Genomic DNA, 18,901 nt, shown 5'->3' on the forward strand with positions numbered 1-18,901 from the left:
TATAGAATGTCATCCCAAATTGTGACAAGAAGTCATACTAGCATGTTTTCCAAAACTACTACTTGCACGTGATGGAAAAATGCACAAAAAGTTTGGTCCAAAATAGCATTAAAAATTCATAATATAGCTTGTCTTCCAAAAATGTGCCAAAAAGTCATACTACAGCATGTCTTTCAAAAAGCCACAAAAAAGTCATACTATAGCATATTGGTCAAAATACCACCTATAGTGCGTGATTGAAAAACGCACAAAAAGTCATACTATAACATGTTGTCCAAAATAGCATAAAAAGTTCATACTACAGTATGTGAAAAAAAAGAAAATAATTAACCACTTTTTGGTTTAGCTCACCCTATGTTGGTTCCTCTCTGGCCCATCACTGACTCCAGTTCATCAAGGAAGATGGTAGATGGGGCGTGGTACCTGGCAAGCTCAAAGAGGACCTGCAGACATATAGGCACAATTACACAAAACCAAACTACCAAAAAAATTGCAAAGAATAGAAGACGATGTATGTAACATAAGTAAACTGTTACATATAATAACCTACCATGGCCAGCTTTCCAGAGTTCCCTTTCCATTTGCTGACGATGCTGGATGCTGAAATGTTGAAGGTCGCCTTGCACTCTGTAGCCACAGCTATGGTCGAGGACCCATGGAAAAAAAAAGACTCTTACCTGAAGTTTTTCATACATATCAACATAAAATTTCCATTCAAGCATAATTTCATAATAATTTCAGCTAGCTGGCACACGGGAAGGTATCCATGACTTTCCTAGATTTTTCAATGATTTTTACTATAACCATGACTTTTCCAGGCATGGAAAATGTGATCTTAAAATTCCATGACTTTTCCAGGTTTTCCATGAGTGTGGGAACCTGTTTTTGGGGGGTAGGTTTTGCAAACAGCGCTGGAAATCCTGCCTGGAAGGCCATAGAGCAGCACGCCCTTCCATGGACACAGGATGCCTGTAAACAGCTGGGGGCACTGTAATGAGAGAGAGACAGAGAGAGAGAGAGAGAGAGAGAAAGTATAAAACAAAAACTACAGCACAGACAAACCTTTAGTAAATCACATAATTCAATGTGAACATATTTTATAGCTACGTATACTATCTTCCAGGGACAAAACATACATTTTCATTTTATTTGCAGACCAATCAGAAGCTGGGCTGTGTGCAAAGAAAGTGGATTTGCTTGATGTATAGCTGAGTCAGTGCTGCAAATACCACACGCTGCCTATTAGTCTTTTGTCTTTTGTAGTTGGCAGAGTCTGAGTCAAATCACCAAACTGACCTTATACCCCAGAAAATGAATAATAATGAAGACAGAAGATGGGGATTGTGGGAAGGTGGAGGTGCCATGTTATTCAGTAAAACAGGCCGGCAGAATAGAGGAGAGCGGCATCAGTCCTCATCTTCGTCTGTAAATGTCAAGAGGATGCAGACAACCTGATTTGTTGTCATCATATCCATGAGAGGTGATAATGATAGAAATGTATGTGTGTGTATTTTCTGTGTCCTCCACCAATGTGTATTTGTGCCATGTTTTATTTGTGCATGCAGTCTTTATATGCAGTGGCAAAATTGTGTGAATATGGCTGTGTATATAAATTCTACTTGGAGTTTCACGTGTATGTGTTCCCGCTTCCCTGCCTATCTATCCATCTGTGTATGTGTGTGTTATCATATTATCCAAGATATAGATTTAATGTCAGCCTAACAGACTGGCCTGACCCTGCTGCCCTCCTTCTCTTTAAGCCCTTTAAAGGAGATGTATTCAGAATCGAAGACGGGTGACCGCAGCTGAAATACCAGCGTGCCCAGGCAGCGGCAGCACCTTAATGGGATAGACGACGGCCTCTTTGACTAATCGCTTTGCGTCCTCCAGGCTGATGATGTCCTCCCACCGCACGTTGGGGCTGTGCAAATAGATGTCCTTTAGGGGTGAACACACACACAAACACACAGAATGAAGGATGCATGTGGCAGCTTGAAACAGACACATGCACACATATCTTGCTGCGATTAGGCTTGTGTAAATAGGTGTCCTTTAAAATGAACTATCAGATAAGCAAAATGGACCTGGGCCTTCATTAATAAAGAAGATCAATCTGCACACAACAAAGCTCTTCACTGCTCTCTCGTGGACACTTTTGGTATCAGAAGAAGAGCATATCACTTAAGCATATTTTCACAAGCAGGAGCCACAAGTCAAGATAAAATCAGCCTCCCTACATGTTTTGAGCATGTGTGTTTCATACAGTATTGTATTTGAGTGTGCAAAGTACCCTGCTGACGATTGCAGCCAGTTCTCTCATCCCACTGCTCGTTCCAGAAAAATCACTGAGGGGTTCAGCAGCTGCTTCTGCAACACAGCATCATCGTTATTATTGGTGGTATCATTTGATATGATTGTTCTCATGAGTTTTGTGCCATTCAAATGTTATATATTTTTGCATGTTTCACAGACTTACCGTGTGGTCTGAGTCGCAGCCAGCTCCGTTGACAATGTCGTGGATTGAAACTTTTTTTTTTTACTGATTAACCTGTTGTTTTTTGTTGATTAACTGATCAGTTGTTTGGTCTATAAAATGTCAGAAAATAAAAAACAAAAAATGCTGATCAAAACCCATGATGACGTTCTCCTTGTTTTGTCTACACCCCTAAGATATTCAGTTTACTGTCACAGATGAGCAAATACAAACTAAACTGAAAGATGATTTATTTTTTTAATCAATATGAAAGGCTGTGTGCATATTTTTTTGTGTATGCCGTGTATTACTGATGGACTTGGCATTGTCTGCTATTCACGTCTACCACCAAAACATAAAAGTGCTGGTTTAGGTAGGGTGACCTCAGTAACTCAGAACAAGTGAGGACAAAAACAAAACCAAAAAACAAGAAAACCAACAGATTTCCCAAGATCAGTATACATTAAAAAAAAAAAAAAAAGTATATCAAGATGCGGGATATTATTTCTGTAAAACTGGATGGTGGTTGGAATTTGCTGATAATTTCTAGTTTTACTAGATGAGGTCTAGTAATGCCTGAAATGTAAAAAACAAAACAAAACAAAAATAATAATAATTAAAAAAAATAAATTTTAAAAATTATTTATAAATAACAACAGTTACTCCACATTGCCTTTCTGTTCATGGCTGCCTCCCCAGCTGGTTCGTTTCTGATGGAGGAAATGTTTAGACCAAACTCTGATAAAGCTGGAGGAGCAGAAACACAGCCATCAGGATGTCAGAATAACCATCTTTTATTTAAATATCTTCATCTTGGTTGTTCTTCATTTATTGCTATACATTTGTATGTGAACTGGCAGCTGTCTTCTTGGCGGCGTTTCCTGAACAGGGACTCATGAGGGACAAATGAGAGACACAAAAGATATCTCAAGTTCAAGTTCTTTTGTTAATATATGCATGACAATTACAGAGAAAAACAGTAGCTTGCAATAAAAATCTTTAGTCTCAGGCTTCCTCCAACAATGCTAATAATTACTATGTTGTTTTAATTGTTGTTTTTGTTTGATAATTTTGTTTATATTATCAGCATGTATGGAGAGTGTTTGACTATTTAGTTCTGAACATATAAAATAAAAAGGTGTGAGAGATGGAGAGACTCACCTCTTTACCCACCACTTCTTGCATTTCTGATTAAAAGACAACAAAGATTTAATTAGTACATCCTAAAAATGTTAGAATATATGATTTCTGTTACTCAGTGTTTAGTTTAAGTCATATACCTTGTTTTTCCATTCTTCTGATAAGTTTGGGATATCTCTCAAACTTGACGTAGTGATAACTCTTGTACTCCAGACTGACGTTATCGCAGACCTTGAACCTTCCCACACCTCCATAAGTCTCCTGGTCCACTGCTGCGGCTATGTAGCTGGTGAATGGACACGCACAAGATTTCTCACACATGCATGTATGTTGGAAAGATCAAAAAGTAACACAAGATCAACTACTGTATGTCTTGGTTGATAAAATCAGGACATTTTCTGAATAGATACACACACATATGGCTTTCTGTAGGCCTGTTACTGACCAAACTGGTACAGCTTTTACACTGCTGTTTAAACCAAGACCAAGTCTAGGCTTAAAATCCAGCAGCATCTCACATGTTATCCAGGGTGTCTGAATTTAATGCTTTATAAGACCATATTAAAATTATTAAAACCAAATTCAAGACTGATTTTTGGAAAAATTGCCTTTTTTCTTATTCAAGCATTGCAGGTAAATAGAAGTACATATGTAGTCCTGTGCAGAGGTAGATTTTACACAGGAACATGGTCATTTGAGTGAGTTAGACTAATCTACACTTTACCAACAAATAAGTGCAAGAATAAAGTTAAAAAACGAACAAAAAAACAATACCAGGTTCAGTGGCACGTTTAAAGATTTGTTACATCATAAATGTGGACTTTCACACAGAAAAGCTCGACTCAGTTGGACAACAGATAAATAAAGTAAGATCAAATGTTTGTGGCAATTAAGACCTCAAAAATAAAAAATAAAACTATTTAAAGACTTAAGGCCAATTTATAAAATTGATTTTTTGCATTTTAAGACATTTAAAGACACGCTGTTATCGATAGCTGTCCTGCTCAAAAAAGCCTTCATGTACAGCAAGTTAACCCAAACTGCACTTTTAAAAACATGTACGTTTTGACATGACACTGCACATCATCCACTCATGTGTCTCAATACATCATACTGACCCTTACCCAAGCAGGTGGCAGTAGATGGAGCTGAGGGGGCTTTTCTTCCTCATCTCATCCTGTTGGACAAGAACACAGAGCACAGTGAGCACAGAGATGCAGCAGCACCTTAAACACAACTGTGGCACTGGTCTTAACAGCAATAATTAAAACCTTGATTCAGTCAGGGGCATCAGTGGCTGAGTGGATAAAGCAGGTGCCCTATGAATAAAAGCATTGTCCTTGCCACAGTGGCCTCAGGTTCAACTCCCACTCAGGGCCCTTTGCTGCATGTTGTCCCCACTCTCTCTCCACCTTTCATGCTATTGATCTGTCCTGTCTAATAAAGGCTAATCTTATCATTTACACCTGTGTTTTTGCGACTGACATGTCTTAATGTCCTCTCTTCAAAAGTCCAATTGAGTAGCTTTTCCATATTGTTGCCATTAATCATTAGTGACTGCGTTAATTTAAAATGTCTGCTGCAGAAAATGTCTAAGTGAAGTACTTCAGAATTGTAAATATATTTATTCCCCTAGTAGTTTACACATGTAAAGAGCATCATATAAGCAGTACATTTCTGAGATGTGATAGAGATTTCTATCCAAAAATATCAGGTGATGTGATATTGAATTTGCCCTCTAGAGAGCAGCAAAGAGCTTTGCTGTGAGTAAATTGAAGCTTTTCAATAATGAAGGTCCATGGGGTTCTCTTAATGTGTCATTCTAAAGGACACCTAATTATGCAAGCCTAACTGCACATCAATGTGAGTGGGGTGTTTTTATGTATGCACGGACTGTTTTTTTACTTGAGTGACGGTCTATCTTGTTTTGCATTATTTTGTGTTGTTTGTATCCATCCCTCACTGTGTGTTTGTGTTTACCTCAAAAAGACATCTATTTGCAAAAGCAAAAGGTGCAGTGGGAGAGCATCATCGGCCTGGAAGACACAAAGCGATTAGTCAAAGAGGCCGTCATCTGTCCCATTAAGGTGCTGCCGCTGCCTGGGCACACTGGTATTTCAACACCGGTCGCCCTGCTTCGATTCTGAATACATCTCCTTTAAAGGGCTTAAAGAGAAGGAGGGCAGCAGGGTCAGACCCGTCTGTTAGGCTGACATTAAATCTATATCTGGGATAATATGGTAACACACACCCACACAGACAGACAGGGACAAAGGAACATCGCAGGGTGGATATATAGTAAACACGCAGGCTGCAAGAACTACACACATACGCTATGATATGCACGCATTCACACACTTGCATTTCTTTGCACACACACATAAGAATTAAGGAAACACACACACTTCTATCATCATCAACGGGGCCTCTCATGGATATGATGACAACAAATCAGGTTGTCTGCATCCTCTTGACATTTACAGACGGAGATGAGGACTGATGGGTCTATCCTTTGTTCTGCTGGCCTGTTTTATTGAATAACACCATCTGTTCACGCTGCATCCTTCCACCTGCCCACAGTCCCTAACCTCATCTCTATTTCATTAACTCTCTGGAGTATATAAGGTCAGTTTTGTGATTTCACTCAGCTTGTGTTTACCAGGCAAAATTACCCCTTATGTTTATTTTGCTTTCTTTGCACAACAACGGCCCCTGTGATGGATTACTCAATGCAGGCAAGTTTGTCAGTTTTTATCAGCAGTAACTTAAAATAACTCACTAAGAGCTGACAGCAAACATAAAATTAATATTTAAAGTAAAAAAGAGAGCGCAGGAGTGAAACTTAACTAGCTCAGAAAGTACAGAGAGCTGAATACACAGACTTTAAATACGTCTTTTCTGTTGTCTTCTGCAGAGGTAAGTTGAGTCTTGTAACACGCTGGTTTCAGGGGGAGAATGTGGGGTCATCTGAGGTTGGATGCATTTGGTGAGTCACTGATATCTGCTTTGAAGCGGTTAGGCACACTTCTGACCCTAATTCAGAGATGGTTTCTATCTGGCACTGCTCAGTATGGCTTGGTTATTTTTTTTCCACAGACTCTGTACATGGGATGTGCACAACTGAGCTACTGGGCACCCCGTGGCTTGGCTCTTCTAAACTGATAATGGAAATACAAGTCAGTGTGCAATTGTTTGACCTGGCATGGCCAAAAGCGGCAATGGAAAACGGGAACGATCTGAATTTGAGGGGGTATGCTGCTGGACCTGCTTTATATGAAGAGTGTGCCTAGATAATTTTTACAATGTTGTGCTGTTTAAATAAAATTTATTTTATTTTTAATTTGGTGTCCATGTATTCCGCAGAAAGTCAAACATGTTTTCAGTGGGTGTTGGGAAAACATGTGACCCCGCCCTGGATAAGCGAGTGAAAATGGATGCGTGAATTTTCACTTGATGTGTATGCATTAATAAGTAATAATAAACCAGGCTTGAACAATTTTCCTTCGAAAACATTTATTTTTTCATGGCACTGTCAGTTTTTATCTTTACCTTACAGTAAATTGCACATCCTCTCATCAACATTTCAGGTACAGCAATACCTTTTTTATGTTCTGCCATTCGTCCACAAGACCACACTGCTACTGATGCTGCTGTATATAGACCAAATAACTCCAGTTTGGGTAATTATACTATAATTTCCCACCCACAGAATCCCTATATGATTCTTTGTGGTTTCAGGCATCAGTCTGAAAATAGGCATGTGTCTTTTGAAAGGGTAAAAACTGGAAGGTTGTTGATTCAGAAGCAGTGATTTGCTTGTACAGTACAATTCCAAGTTAAACTAATATCATTTCCAAAAGCTTTGATTTTCTGCAATTTCTTCTCCTCATTACACTGTACTGCAATGTTGAAGTGTAGAGGACAAGGCCCATGGATACCGTTTTGTTTTTGCCCTGTTGGGCTAGTGCAAAGTTCCAGACAATGAACGGAGGCTGAGGACACTATAGCCAAGTGGTCTCAACTAGTCACAGCATGTTATTATTCAAGTTTATCTCTACAACTGAACTTTCAAAATGATTGTGCTGAATCTATTAAGCTCAGAAAACTTTAATCTGTTCTGAATATTGGAAACGGTTTCAGTACTCATTTTCCACAGTATCGATACATTAGTACTGGTTGTACTTTCTCACTCTCTCTTACTGTTAAAACGTTGTTGCTGTCATCGTATACCCTATTTACATAAATATTTTATTAATGAGAAAAATAATACTTGTATGCCCTCACTGCCAGTTTTTTTCTCCATGGTGTTGAATATCTTTTTTTTTTCTGGGCATTAAAGCAATAGCATTAAAGTAAGAAATTCCAGCATTATAACAACACGCTTCATCAGATACAGTTTTAAAGTCCAATTTTACAAATTTAATCCATCCCATTAAATAAATGGATTAAATGTGTACAATTATAGTATATCACTATTTTCTAAGCCAAATAGGAAATGCACAATCATCCCTAATTTTCCAAAGACATATCTGTTGGTGTTTTACAATATGCGGAGTAAATTTACTGCTTTACAGTTTGAAAAAATATCACAGGGTGCCAACTGTTATTGAACTTAATGGATAACCTTCTATCCAAGTTACAAGAGAGAAAAAAGGACCAAACCCGTACACATTAAGCCTCAAAAAGTTTGAGTTTTGAGAAGAAATGTAAAAATTGCAGTCTGTTGTTGCACAGTAACTCTGATGCAGTCAAGCACACATCATGACAGAGTGTCTAGAATCGTTAAAGCACTGCTGTCTCTGAGCTGGTATAAACCTGACCATGACTCAAACTGAGACAGAAAAATGATCCACATTGCACACACATCATCCAGGCAGTACTCTTTCACTATATCCCCGCAGGTTTTTGACATTTTCAAAAATATATATCATAAACAGATCATCAACCATGAGTGAGGGAATAGAGCCAAAAGTCAACAGAGGCTTGAACTTTGGAGTAAATTCGCTTCTTGATGCTGGTTTCTGCAATTGGTTTAATTAAGTTAGATCCTCATTTACTGAGAATCCACATGCATAGGAATATGACATGGGTATTTACTAAGAAAATAGTGTGCTTTGGCTTTACATGATATGTTTTGAATTTGTCTTACAAGCCAAATTAAGCATTGCATATTTGTTTTGAAAGTTATTCCTTGGTTTGTGACTTTGCTATCCTTTTTTCGTTTTTAATCACAGCTTCTGAATTTTTGGATCAATGCTTATTTTAAGAAATGATTGATTGCTAGAGAGTTTATACTCAACAGCCTGGTTTCAGATATTATCTCACTATAGCCAGAATAAGAATCTCAAATTTGGCAAACTACTTGCAAAAAAGGTCTTTGGGGCTCCAGACTTTAGGCCAGATCTTAAAAAAAACCTACTGGAGACCTCACAGACTACATAGGCAGTTTGAGCTCTCAGAGGAATGCTTATTTTGTAACGTAAGATTCCGAGTATCACAGAGGGACTCGTGCAGTGGTGCAGCCTTTATGAAGTCGGTGGTAAATGTTGCACTGTTCTTTATGCAGTCTGATGTCACAAGATAAAGCGAATGGAACTCTAGCACTTTATTTTTTGACTTGACAAAAGGCAAGAACTTGAATGTAGTGTACTGATGCAAATTTAGATTGTCAACAATTCCAGGTAAAAGTATTTGAACTTGAATAGCGTAGTATGGAATATCCCCCGTGCTAGATGTTAGTGGTCAGATGCTTACTGTTCCTCTGCGGGCATCCAAGCCTCAGAAAACCCCGGCCTCTGTAAGTAGTGTACCCGCCTCGAGCAGCATACCCTTGACATACACACGTATGGAGTAGAACAATGTGATGAAGTCCTGAGTGCTGAACAGGGTGTCTGCCAGAGCGAATCCAAGCGTGGAGGGGATGAAGCCTCTGCCGTACTCCACCATCCACGTGCCAGCGCTCCATTGGACTGATGTAGCCTCACCTACACCATGTACGATGGAGTCACCTGTGGGGATAATGATTTGTTATGATGCAAAGCTTTACACTGAAACTTGCACTGTTTTTGGTTTTTGAAAGGAGACATAATTTCGTTTTTGTGTTATGGAAGTGCATAATGCAGATGAAAAATAGTCTTAAGTCTGAATAAAAAATAAATAAATAAAACACTACGTATATCTGTCATTCAGAGAAGTTCACCACATAAATTTAGGATAGAGAGAAAAACATTAACTCACAAACAAAATATACATACATATAAAAATGTGTTAAGGTATTACCTGGGTAGTATATTTCACTCTTGGTCGTCCCCTCCTTCCACTGTCTGAAGGTCCCGGATATGATGGTGTCAGAAATTTCGGCCCAGTACCGACCTGACAGCAGAAGAGAGAAGACTTTTCTGTTGCTAGGGGACTAGCTTTGGTCCCCGTTTATTTCCTGTCAGCTACCAAGGTTGCTAGTAGTAGCATTGTCGTCCTCCTCAATATAATTTAAGTATTTTAAGAATGGATAATACATTCGTTTTATTTTGATAATTGTTTCCTCTAAAGAAACCTTTTAATTTAGCAATTTAGTACGACAAAATCACAGCATGACAAACAGACAGACTTTCAGCCCCCTTCATTCCTCACCTGAGTGTCCTCCTGTGTCCACTGCAGTACCAAACAGCAGCAGGTACTCTGTGAGTGAGGCGTGGAGGACGCACATGGAGCCCATCCACCCTCCGGCGTTCACAAACACCCACTGCAAGTCCTCATCTGGCAGGATATGGCCAGGATACCTAGTTTAGGAACACTTAGTTAGCTGTTTTTTTTTTAAGCTCACAACACTACTTACCACCGTAAAAAATGACTTTAACACAAATTCACAACAGAAAGAGGAATGAAAAACTACCTAGGAGGAGTGATTGATGATAATTATGAAATTATGAAGGGCAGTATCCACTATTTACTGACTTTATTTAGACTAAATCATTACTGGCTTCATCGGGAGAAAAAAAGAAAAACAAATAATTAGATGTAGTTTTCCTGCAAGGCAGAATAGCTAAGGGTCTGTTATATATGAGGAGGGATGCAGTGGTGCATTAAAAAAGTGAGGTATGTCAAATATTTTTGAGCACTTGGGGGAACTTATGTTTCTTATTTTGACTTAGTGGAGGGGCATACAAATTTAAGTGGCTGTATCTATTTTTTTGATTTTTAAGAAATTATCATTATATTTTATAATTATCTGACAATCCCTGGACTCATCATGCGGGACAAACACTTCAGTCAGAAAAAAACAAACAAAAATCTGAGTTTAAAATTGTGATATTTCATAAATATCACTTTATTCTACATGTCTCATTTAAAATTTTGCCATAAAACCCAAAATAGTTTAGACAAATTAACCAGCACGCAGGACAAGAGTGAAAAACTGGGGCTTTTTTTTGTCAACTCCTGGATTTCTTCCTCAACTTTAACTCTCAAACATCAAAGAGTGTATGGTGAAAGGGTGGTCATGCATTTCCCCGTCACTCAAGGAGAAAACATTAATATCAGGGTATTTAGAAATCCCGAAGCTATGTTTTTGAAATCTGTCATAAATACAGGCGCACCTCTTTCTATTAAACTCACTTACTGTAGTGCACAGCACGCACCACCTGAGCTGTCTCCGTGCTCTACTGGGGGGGTATACTATGAAGCCAGATTAGTGCCTTAGCAGGGTCTGTTGAGTCTAAAGCCAGGGATTCATGTACTACGAAGTGGCTCTTTTTTAACCTGACTGGCTTTAAAACCACAGATCACGTTTTACAATAACAGGTCACTATGTTTTTAATCAGGATTATGTTGTTTTCACATTAAATGTGATATAATTCCTTCAAATCATATCATACCGTTACCACTACTTATGTTTAGGATATGCTTCTTTCTGATTTGCTAAAGTCTGTTTTTACACAGCTGGTATATTAGAGCTGATACATTAGTCTGTACAATTTTACATACAAGCAACCAGATATGTCCCGGTTGTATATCTGTTTAAAATAACATTGAACTAGTTACAGCTTTCATACTAGTAAGTTTCTGAATGGATTTCTGATGCAAAATATTGCAGTTGTTTACCTCTTCCTGAGCTCCACCACCACTTTGGAGAAGGCCTGCTCATGGTCCTGTCCTGAAAACAGACATTTACGGCTTATGGAAGGCAGGGAGGAGGGCTATTTGAACTACAAACAAGGGTGCATTCCTGCTTTAAGGTGCATTTGTGTAAACTGCCGATTGGTATTGTTATAATTTAAATGAGAAACTCCTCATTAGCAAACTCACCTGCGTACTGTTTGGCTAATTTGGCGACGTCTTCCTTGTTGAAAACGTACTGTTTGGTGGCCATCCAATGCCGCAGCAGCAGCACGGCGAGGACGGTGACTGCGGCGAACAGGAACAGTCTTAAACACGTTTTAACTACAGACATGGTTGAAACAGACAGACACACAGCAGCAAATGTGACTATACGTGCACACAGAGGCGGACAGGCTGTTTCAAACACGCCATGGGGAGAGGAGTAGTGGAGCAAAGGCAACAGACTGCTTCTTCCTGGTCAGGTGGGGGCGGGAACGGCGGGAAGTCACAGTTCAGCCAATCAGGTGACGAGTCGACAGCAACTTCAGGGTTGCCAGCACATTGCAAAATCCCCCTTTTGATTGTTTTTAATTATTTTGCATATTCACATAAAAGTAGTCTCCACAAATACATTTTTAAAAGGATGCATTTAAAGTAAACCTTTTAAATTCATGTTATTTCTTTTTGTTGTTGTTTTTACCCTATTTTTTGTCTTTTTTAAAGGTTTGTCAGTATACGTAGTTTTGTCCGAAAGAGCACGTTTTGGTTGCCTTTTAAAAAACAGGAAGTGGGCCGAGGGGTTTTGTGAGCAGCAGATCTCTAAGCTAGCTGTTAACTAAAGTTCACAAGGACTTTATGATTCCGTTATTTAACACCGGAGAGAGGACAGTTGTCAAACAGCATCGACCAACATGAGCGGCATAAAAGAAGTCAGTTTTGATCCAAAAGGTAGGAGCTTTGTGAACAAACGCGAGTTAAAGGGTAATTTCACTCATCCAGGAGCTGTAGAAGACGTTGTTTACATCTGTGCAGAAAAGTAATCCAAAACTCCATATGAAATACAGTAGTTTTACATTTCCTTGCTAAACGCCAAATCCACACAAACAGACCGACTACGAATAAACACTTTTGCATTTCGCATAGATTGTTAATACTGCGGATCACCTCTGTCAGTTTACTGTTCCTCTGTAAGTAACGTTGCATAACTTCAGTGCATCACATTTGTAATCAAGGATGACCACTTATTAGAGCAGATCTACCCAACCAAAGTCAATTGTGTATAATCCGAATTTATAAGTGGCTCCTAGTAATTTTTAAAATTTCTTTAATGATATTCTACCCTGAGGCTGTTTTTTTCCGACACTAGAGAAAGCATTAAATTAACATATTTTTCAATGGAGAATTGAATTCCCATGTAAAAGAAGACTATAGTTTCACTGTCAATACATGTTATGTCAAAACACTCAGTCCATTCAGGCATATCTTTCTGCATTGACAGAGTGCTTGTTGCTTAACAGTAGCCTCCACACAGACATGTAGTCTCATGACTTTATTCCTGATGTTTTACTGCTGCAAGTTGCAGCCACAGTAAACAGTCCCTTTAACACAGAGCTACAATAAATCTGTGCCTGGATGCTTCTGGATTTGTTGCAGTGTTGTGTTGTTTATGTGTAATAACTAGAACACACAGTGTTAGTTGTTGCCATGCTTGACAGCATTCAACAAGACACATCAACAATTTCCTCTAGTTACTAACAATAATAAAAACAATATAATAACCTTTTAAAACAGAGTTCAAAACAAAACAGAGGCAGTGAAACCCCAGAGGCAAAATAACAGCAGAAGCCAAACAATAATGCCAAACTAAGGCCAGACAAAAATTAAGGTATAATTAAACAAGTGTTTAGGGGCAGAATATGTCAGAAAAAGTAACAGTAACAAAATAAAAGCAGTAAAAACAGAATATTAATAATAATAAGAAGAATGATCAGGACAGAACAAAACGATAAACTAAAAAGCTTTATCTCCTCAGGCAGGTTGTTCCAAAGCCAAGAGGCGCTGATAGCAAAAACACAATTACCAGACAGACAGAGCAGACAAGCTTTAAAGGTGATTTGTAAAATCAATTCTACAATGAACTGGGAGCCAGTGTAGAGAAGCCAGGATTGGGGTGATGTGATGTTGCTGCTGCATTTTTGAAGTAGCTGGAGACGGTACTCTGGAGAATATTTTTTGGATGATGCCAGAGAGGAGGGAATTACAATAGTTAGCCTGGAGAAGATGAATGTATGAATTTCCAGGTCAGAGTACATATGAACAATAAAGTACATATATGCAGAATAAAACTGACTAATTAACCAGGTTGACTTCTGTGGACATGCATATGACTAAATTCCAATGTTGCTCACTTTTTTTGGGTACTGAGAGAACCAGCCCTCTCTGTTATTACATTGCCTTGTCTTATATCTCCAAAACCCTTCAGAGCACCAGCACCTGCGTTATAACCCTCTGCGGGACACCTGGGTGCTGGTATCAGCCCACCGCATGAAGAGACCCTGGGCAGGTCAGGTGGAAAAACCACCCGAGGAACACATAGTGAGACATGACCCTCGCAACCCACTCTGTCCCGGGAACACACGTGCAAATGGAGAGGTAAGAACAAGACATTAAGACATTAATTCAATAGATTCAATAGACTAGAACTGATAGGATGATGGCAAGCATTAAACCATGACTCAGTGTTTTAAACATCCTTTTAGAAACCAATAATTATGTCATTGATGTGTTATCCATATGTCTCTACAGTCAAGGGGTTTCTATGTAGTTAGTCACGATTAATTCTGTAATGAACAGTTTCACAAAACACATATTCATTTACCTATAATTTTTAATGCAGGGGTCAATTTTGATATCTGAACACCTGCAGCTACCAAACATACAGTATGCCAATTATACATGGTATTTTCTTTTTTCCCCCTTCTATTTTCTGATATCTCTGTCTGTCTGTTTTTCTCCAGGTAAATGCAGACTATGAAAGCACTTATCTTTTTGAAAACGACTTCCCTGCTCTTCAGCCAGATGCTCCAGATCCTGGTGAGTGCCATTTCGGAGGCTCTAAAAATACTAATTGTATGGCATAATAGAACATATTTAAGCAATCAGTTGCAATTAGGCTATAGTGCATTAAACATTTGTTCAACTGTTTCCAGTGAAGGAAATCTGCATAATCTACTTTCACGTGGTTCTTGTCCTGTTGAGTGAAGTGCAAAATGCACTGAAATTTGCAGTTATTCTACATACATCTTACGTACAAAACACTTTTTTGCAATAATTTCATGGCACAACAAACTGTTCAATCAGGCCTAATTTTGGCAGGTGGATGAATATCCTTGGGCCAAAAACGAAAAAAAAAAAAAAATTAATTGTCGAAAAAAAAAATTGCTGTTGTGTTCTTCAGGTTTGGATCAACATCCACTGTTCCAGTCTAAAGCTGCCAGGGGCATCTGGTAAGAACAAAGCTTCATGTCACACAGCGCAGAATTAATCAATGTCTGATGTCTTACTGTGAAGGTTTTGGCATTTATGTAAAGCCTTTGTATTTGTTGTTATTATTATTTAAAATTATACACCCTATGTGTTATTTATTGAAACATAAGGACCAGGAGATCTGTTATAATACATCAAACAGCAGCATTTATGTTTCATATTGTACCTTCTGCTTTACCAATAAACGACATAAAAATACAGTGTTAGAAAGAGATGATTATTAAACACACACATAATCTAAATTAACATGTGTTTAGAATTTAATCAAGGATGCATCTTAATCAGTGTTCCTTTTAAATAATTATAATGCATTCGAATTTATGACTAATTAAAACTGAACTGATGAGTGCAATCAGAGAAATCACGCTGAGGCAGCTTTCATTCGTTGTTGTGATCATCAAGAGCATAATCAGCTATTAGGAGAAGGTAATTCTGGTAATCAACTCACGGCATGCCACTTGTTTTCAGGAAATGTTGAACTGTGCAAAATAAAATCACAAATTCATGTCCTCCATACACACAGAATATTAACATGCGTGTTTCTTCTCTGGCACCACCAGATGGGGATGTTTCCTAACTGCTTTATGTTATAGGAACTGGATGCTTGAATGTTGTGATGACAGATATTCCACTGATATGCACCTCAGACCGTGTGTTTGACAAAAGGGAATGAGAGCCAGATCTTGCTTTTTCCTGGGAGTTTGTTTTATTCAGTCCTTTTATCCAGTTAACCTATTCAAACTTTAAATATTTTGACTGTAAAATGGATTAGAACATTATGATGGAAGTATATGATGGCCATTCACATGTTTAATTATGTCCCATAAGTTGTTGCAGTAATTTTGTGGTTGATACGGTGACCATTTTTGTGCTAAATTTAAATTTAATTTAGGAGGTTTGCTAGGGCTCCCTTACATACACAATATATAGTATGTGATTACCATATCCACAGAAAGCTAAGTAGCACAAAACCTTTGCTAATTAAGTTTTCATTCTCTTGAAGCTTGACCTCACATGGATCTTACTGTGAAATTGATCAGTAAGTGAAGTTTCAAGTACATATACAATCTATTCCCAGTTCGCATCATATGAAAGGTATGTGGTCGTCAGTGTTCAGATGACAGGGTTTGTGTCTTTAAAGACTTTCCTGAACAATCTCGCATTTCGGGAATACTTTTGATGAGTTTGCCTGACAGTAGAGTTACACAACGACTGAATAATAGATTAAATCAAAACACTGTACTGCTTTGGCTGGTTGAAAACTGAACTTGGTGTTTGAATCCCATGTGATGGCAGTTGCAGGGGCTGTCAGTTTTTTTCTTGCCACATGCACTCAGAGTAATGAAGCACCGAAACAGCACTGACTGACGTGTTGCGTTGTCTCTGTATCGATTGTTACATTTCAGGGTATTTTTCTCCCCAGATTCAGTCCTTGTGAGTTCATGGGCTTTTTCTCATCATGAAGTAGCAGTTGTTGTACAGTTTTTCTTGTTTGTGGTGCGCTGAGTCCACACAGTCTTGTGGTAGTGTTAAAGAAAGAGGAGCTTGGAAGCTGGACTTGTGTTTTCTGCCCTGCAGCAACATTCAGAGAGCCAATTAGAGGGATAACAAAATAGGAAATGGGATTTGGGGGATTTGTGTTATGGGAGACAAAAGAGAGATGAGGTGAGGGAAAAGGTGAGAAAATTCCTAATGACTTATCGAATCATCCCTTCTCAGTCAAACCTTCCCCCTCAGCAGAATGATCCTAAATCTCACAACAAAAGACTTGGTAACACTTTATTTTACAGGCCTGTAATAGTGTCCTTATATCCTAGAACTGAATTGTTATGTAACTGTAATTTCTAAGGATGCTTCCTGGATATGGCTTTACAATTTGATACAAATAATTGGGGAAATTAAGTTAAGTAGGTACATGTTACATTGAAGTTCTTGAAATTCACTGAAGTAAAACTGTTCTTTCAAGGATATTTCTCTGAAAATCAACAACTGTCTTTAAACTGCACCTAACCATAGACTGTATTGGGACATTGCAAGATGTTACATTCTTATACTGTATAGACATAGAGTAATTATAAGAAAATAAAAGAATCTATCTATATAAAATAAAAAAAGATTAAAAATAAAAAATATCAGAAAGAGATATGTTAATTAATAAATAGAAATATAAAAACACGTGCACAAGAAATATAAGAAATGTGTTTAAATATGTGTATTGTGCTACATTGCATTTTAGGATCATACACTGTATAAAAAAAATGTCAACCATTTTTTGGTGGACTTTTGTGAATTTTAGCTGTCGCTATTTTGGAGTCAAACATGACTATGTTCATGCATACCGGAGGCTGATATTGTAAAGGAGCAAGGGGTCGATCAATGACTTGCAGACAGCTTGTCACTTAAAGTGACCACCCTTAATTACGTTTAACTTTAGGCCTAAATAAATCGTAAAGGGGTGAGTAACATAAAACATAAAACATACATACATAACATACATACACAACATAAAAATTCACCCCCCATACAGTTGTCCTGAACAGGGATATTAGCTATGAAGACCAACACCATTTTTCGTACACGAGTTAGGTATTTAACATGGGTGTCAGCCTCAAGTGGCCAGTCAGTAATCATACCTAGTACTCTCTATATGTACTGCTCAGAACAGAGAGCACTGTTATCCGTATCGTGACCAAAATTGCATAGTTCTTGGTTTCTAAAAAACCTCAGTTATTAAGAAATCAGTCTTTAAGATATTATTCAACCCACACTGATAAGACAAATAAAGCATCTCACAAAAGCCATAGAAGAAATAGGCATGCAAACTTCAGCACTAACCAGGAAACGCATTTCTCTTTCAATAGAATGCTCGAGGATACTTTGAATGCAAGTCTGAACCAATCAATTAACATCAAATAAATCCAAATCCAGTGCAACATTGTGTTATACACTTTTAGTGCTTGTGGGAGGTCCAAACACCCCACACACAAGCACAAACACATACACTGGTATGCTTGCAGTTCCTACGATATTCATGAACAATTCATAAATACGACCATTCAGTTTTGCTCAGAGCATAAACACCAAAGTCATGTTCAATTATTGATCATGTACTAGCTGCCCGTGCCCTGAGAAGAGCCTGTCTGTTGAAAGAAATTTCATTTTTTCTGACTCTGACAATCGAGCTGGTTTCCCCGGAGTACCATAGGCAAGACTGAAAGCAAATATACACACGAGGACATGGATTAAATACACACGCTTCTAAACTCCATAAAAAGTTGTTAAAACATAATTACACCCTGGTGCTGTGTTTTTTCAGTTTGTCATGCTTGCCTTCAACAGAATTCAACACAAAATGTTCAGATATCATAGTGGATATCATGGATATCATAAAACACGTAACGCTGTAAATAAATAGCACTACAATTGAAAAAGTGAATATTATTGCTTGCAATTCAAAATAAAATGTGTTTTTTTACAAACTTAACATGTTCACGAGTCAGTTACGGTCCATTCAGGATGGACCCGTGACCCACTTTTTGGACCGCGACCCACCATTTGGGAAGCACTCAGCTAGACAACAAGTTTTTTTTGTTTGTTTGTTTGTTTTGTTTTTTACTCTAATACCGTTATATAGGCTACCATATA

General features: G+C 38.1%; 3 protein-coding genes across 4 annotated transcripts in view; 1 reads left to right on the top strand and 2 right to left on the bottom strand.

The window, feature by feature from the left end:
- Positions 1-3,251: 3,251 nt before the first annotated feature.
- Positions 3,252-5,811, bottom strand: katnal2 (katanin p60 subunit A-like 2). 2 transcript variants are annotated; one of them, XM_042509034.1, is made up of 5 exons: positions 5,594-5,811; positions 4,738-4,790; positions 3,754-3,899; positions 3,635-3,660; positions 3,252-3,365 (listed from the first exon to the last, which is right to left on the bottom strand). In XM_042509034.1, the coding sequence occupies exons 2-5, from the start codon at positions 4,782-4,784 to the stop codon at positions 3,282-3,284; spliced, it is 303 nt and encodes a 100-aa protein (XP_042364968.1). In that variant the 5' UTR covers positions 4,785-4,790; positions 5,594-5,811; the 3' UTR covers positions 3,252-3,281. The 2 variants fall into 2 exon arrangements, with proteins under 2 accessions (XP_042364968.1, XP_042364969.1); XM_042509035.1 differs by lacking the exon at positions 5,594-5,811 and having other exon boundaries at positions 4,738-4,911.
- A 2,343-nt stretch (positions 5,812-8,154) lies between these two features.
- Positions 8,155-12,187, bottom strand: sigmar1 (sigma non-opioid intracellular receptor 1). Its single transcript, XM_042509036.1, has 5 exons — positions 11,918-12,187; positions 11,714-11,765; positions 10,244-10,392; positions 9,893-9,985; positions 8,155-9,621 (listed from the first exon to the last, which is right to left on the bottom strand). Exons 1-5 carry the CDS (start codon positions 12,060-12,062, stop codon positions 9,392-9,394), a joined length of 669 nt encoding a protein of 222 aa, XP_042364970.1. The 5' UTR covers positions 12,063-12,187; the 3' UTR covers positions 8,155-9,391.
- A 327-nt stretch (positions 12,188-12,514) lies between these two features.
- The window catches only part of galt (galactose-1-phosphate uridylyltransferase), a 33,173-nt gene continuing 26,786 nt past the window's right edge, over positions 12,515-18,901 (top strand). The window contains exons 1-4 of the mRNA XM_042509694.1: positions 12,515-12,658; positions 14,193-14,362; positions 14,728-14,803; positions 15,168-15,216. Of these exons, the coding sequence (XP_042365628.1) occupies positions 12,622-12,658; positions 14,193-14,362; positions 14,728-14,803; positions 15,168-15,216 (332 nt within the window). The 5' untranslated portion in view covers positions 12,515-12,621. The remainder of the gene's footprint in view (positions 12,659-14,192; positions 14,363-14,727; positions 14,804-15,167; positions 15,217-18,901) is intronic.

The sequence above is a fragment of the Plectropomus leopardus genome, chromosome 20, assembly GCF_008729295.1.
Source record: "Plectropomus leopardus isolate mb chromosome 20, YSFRI_Pleo_2.0, whole genome shotgun sequence".
In the NCBI taxonomy this organism is placed as follows: domain Eukaryota; kingdom Metazoa; phylum Chordata; class Actinopteri; order Perciformes; family Serranidae; genus Plectropomus; species Plectropomus leopardus.

Bases quoted from the DNA above. Each gene is read 5' to 3' on its own strand.
- sigmar1 (XM_042509036.1), bottom strand. From the start codon at position 12,062: ATGTCTGTAGTTAAAACGTGTTTAAGACTGTTCCTGTTCGCCGCAGTC. The intron at 11,766-11,917 runs GTGAGTTTGCTA...GTCTGTTTTCAG, and splicing joins ATTAGCCAAACAGTACGCAG to GACAGGACCATGAGCAGGCC. The intron at 10,393-11,713 runs GTAAACAACTGC...TTCCTAAACTAG, and splicing joins GTGGTGGAGCTCAGGAAGAG to GTATCCTGGCCATATCCTGC.
- katnal2 (XM_042509034.1), bottom strand. From the start codon at position 4,784: ATGAGGAAGAAAAGCCCCCTCAGCTCCATCTACTGCCACCTGCTTGG. The intron at 3,900-4,737 runs GTAAGGGTCAGT...TCCATTCACCAG, and splicing joins ATCTACTGCCACCTGCTTGG to CTACATAGCCGCAGCAGTGG. The intron at 3,366-3,634 runs GTGAGTCTCTCC...GTCCCTCATGAG, and splicing joins AAGAAGTGGTGGGTAAAGAG to TCCCTGTTCAGGAAACGCCG.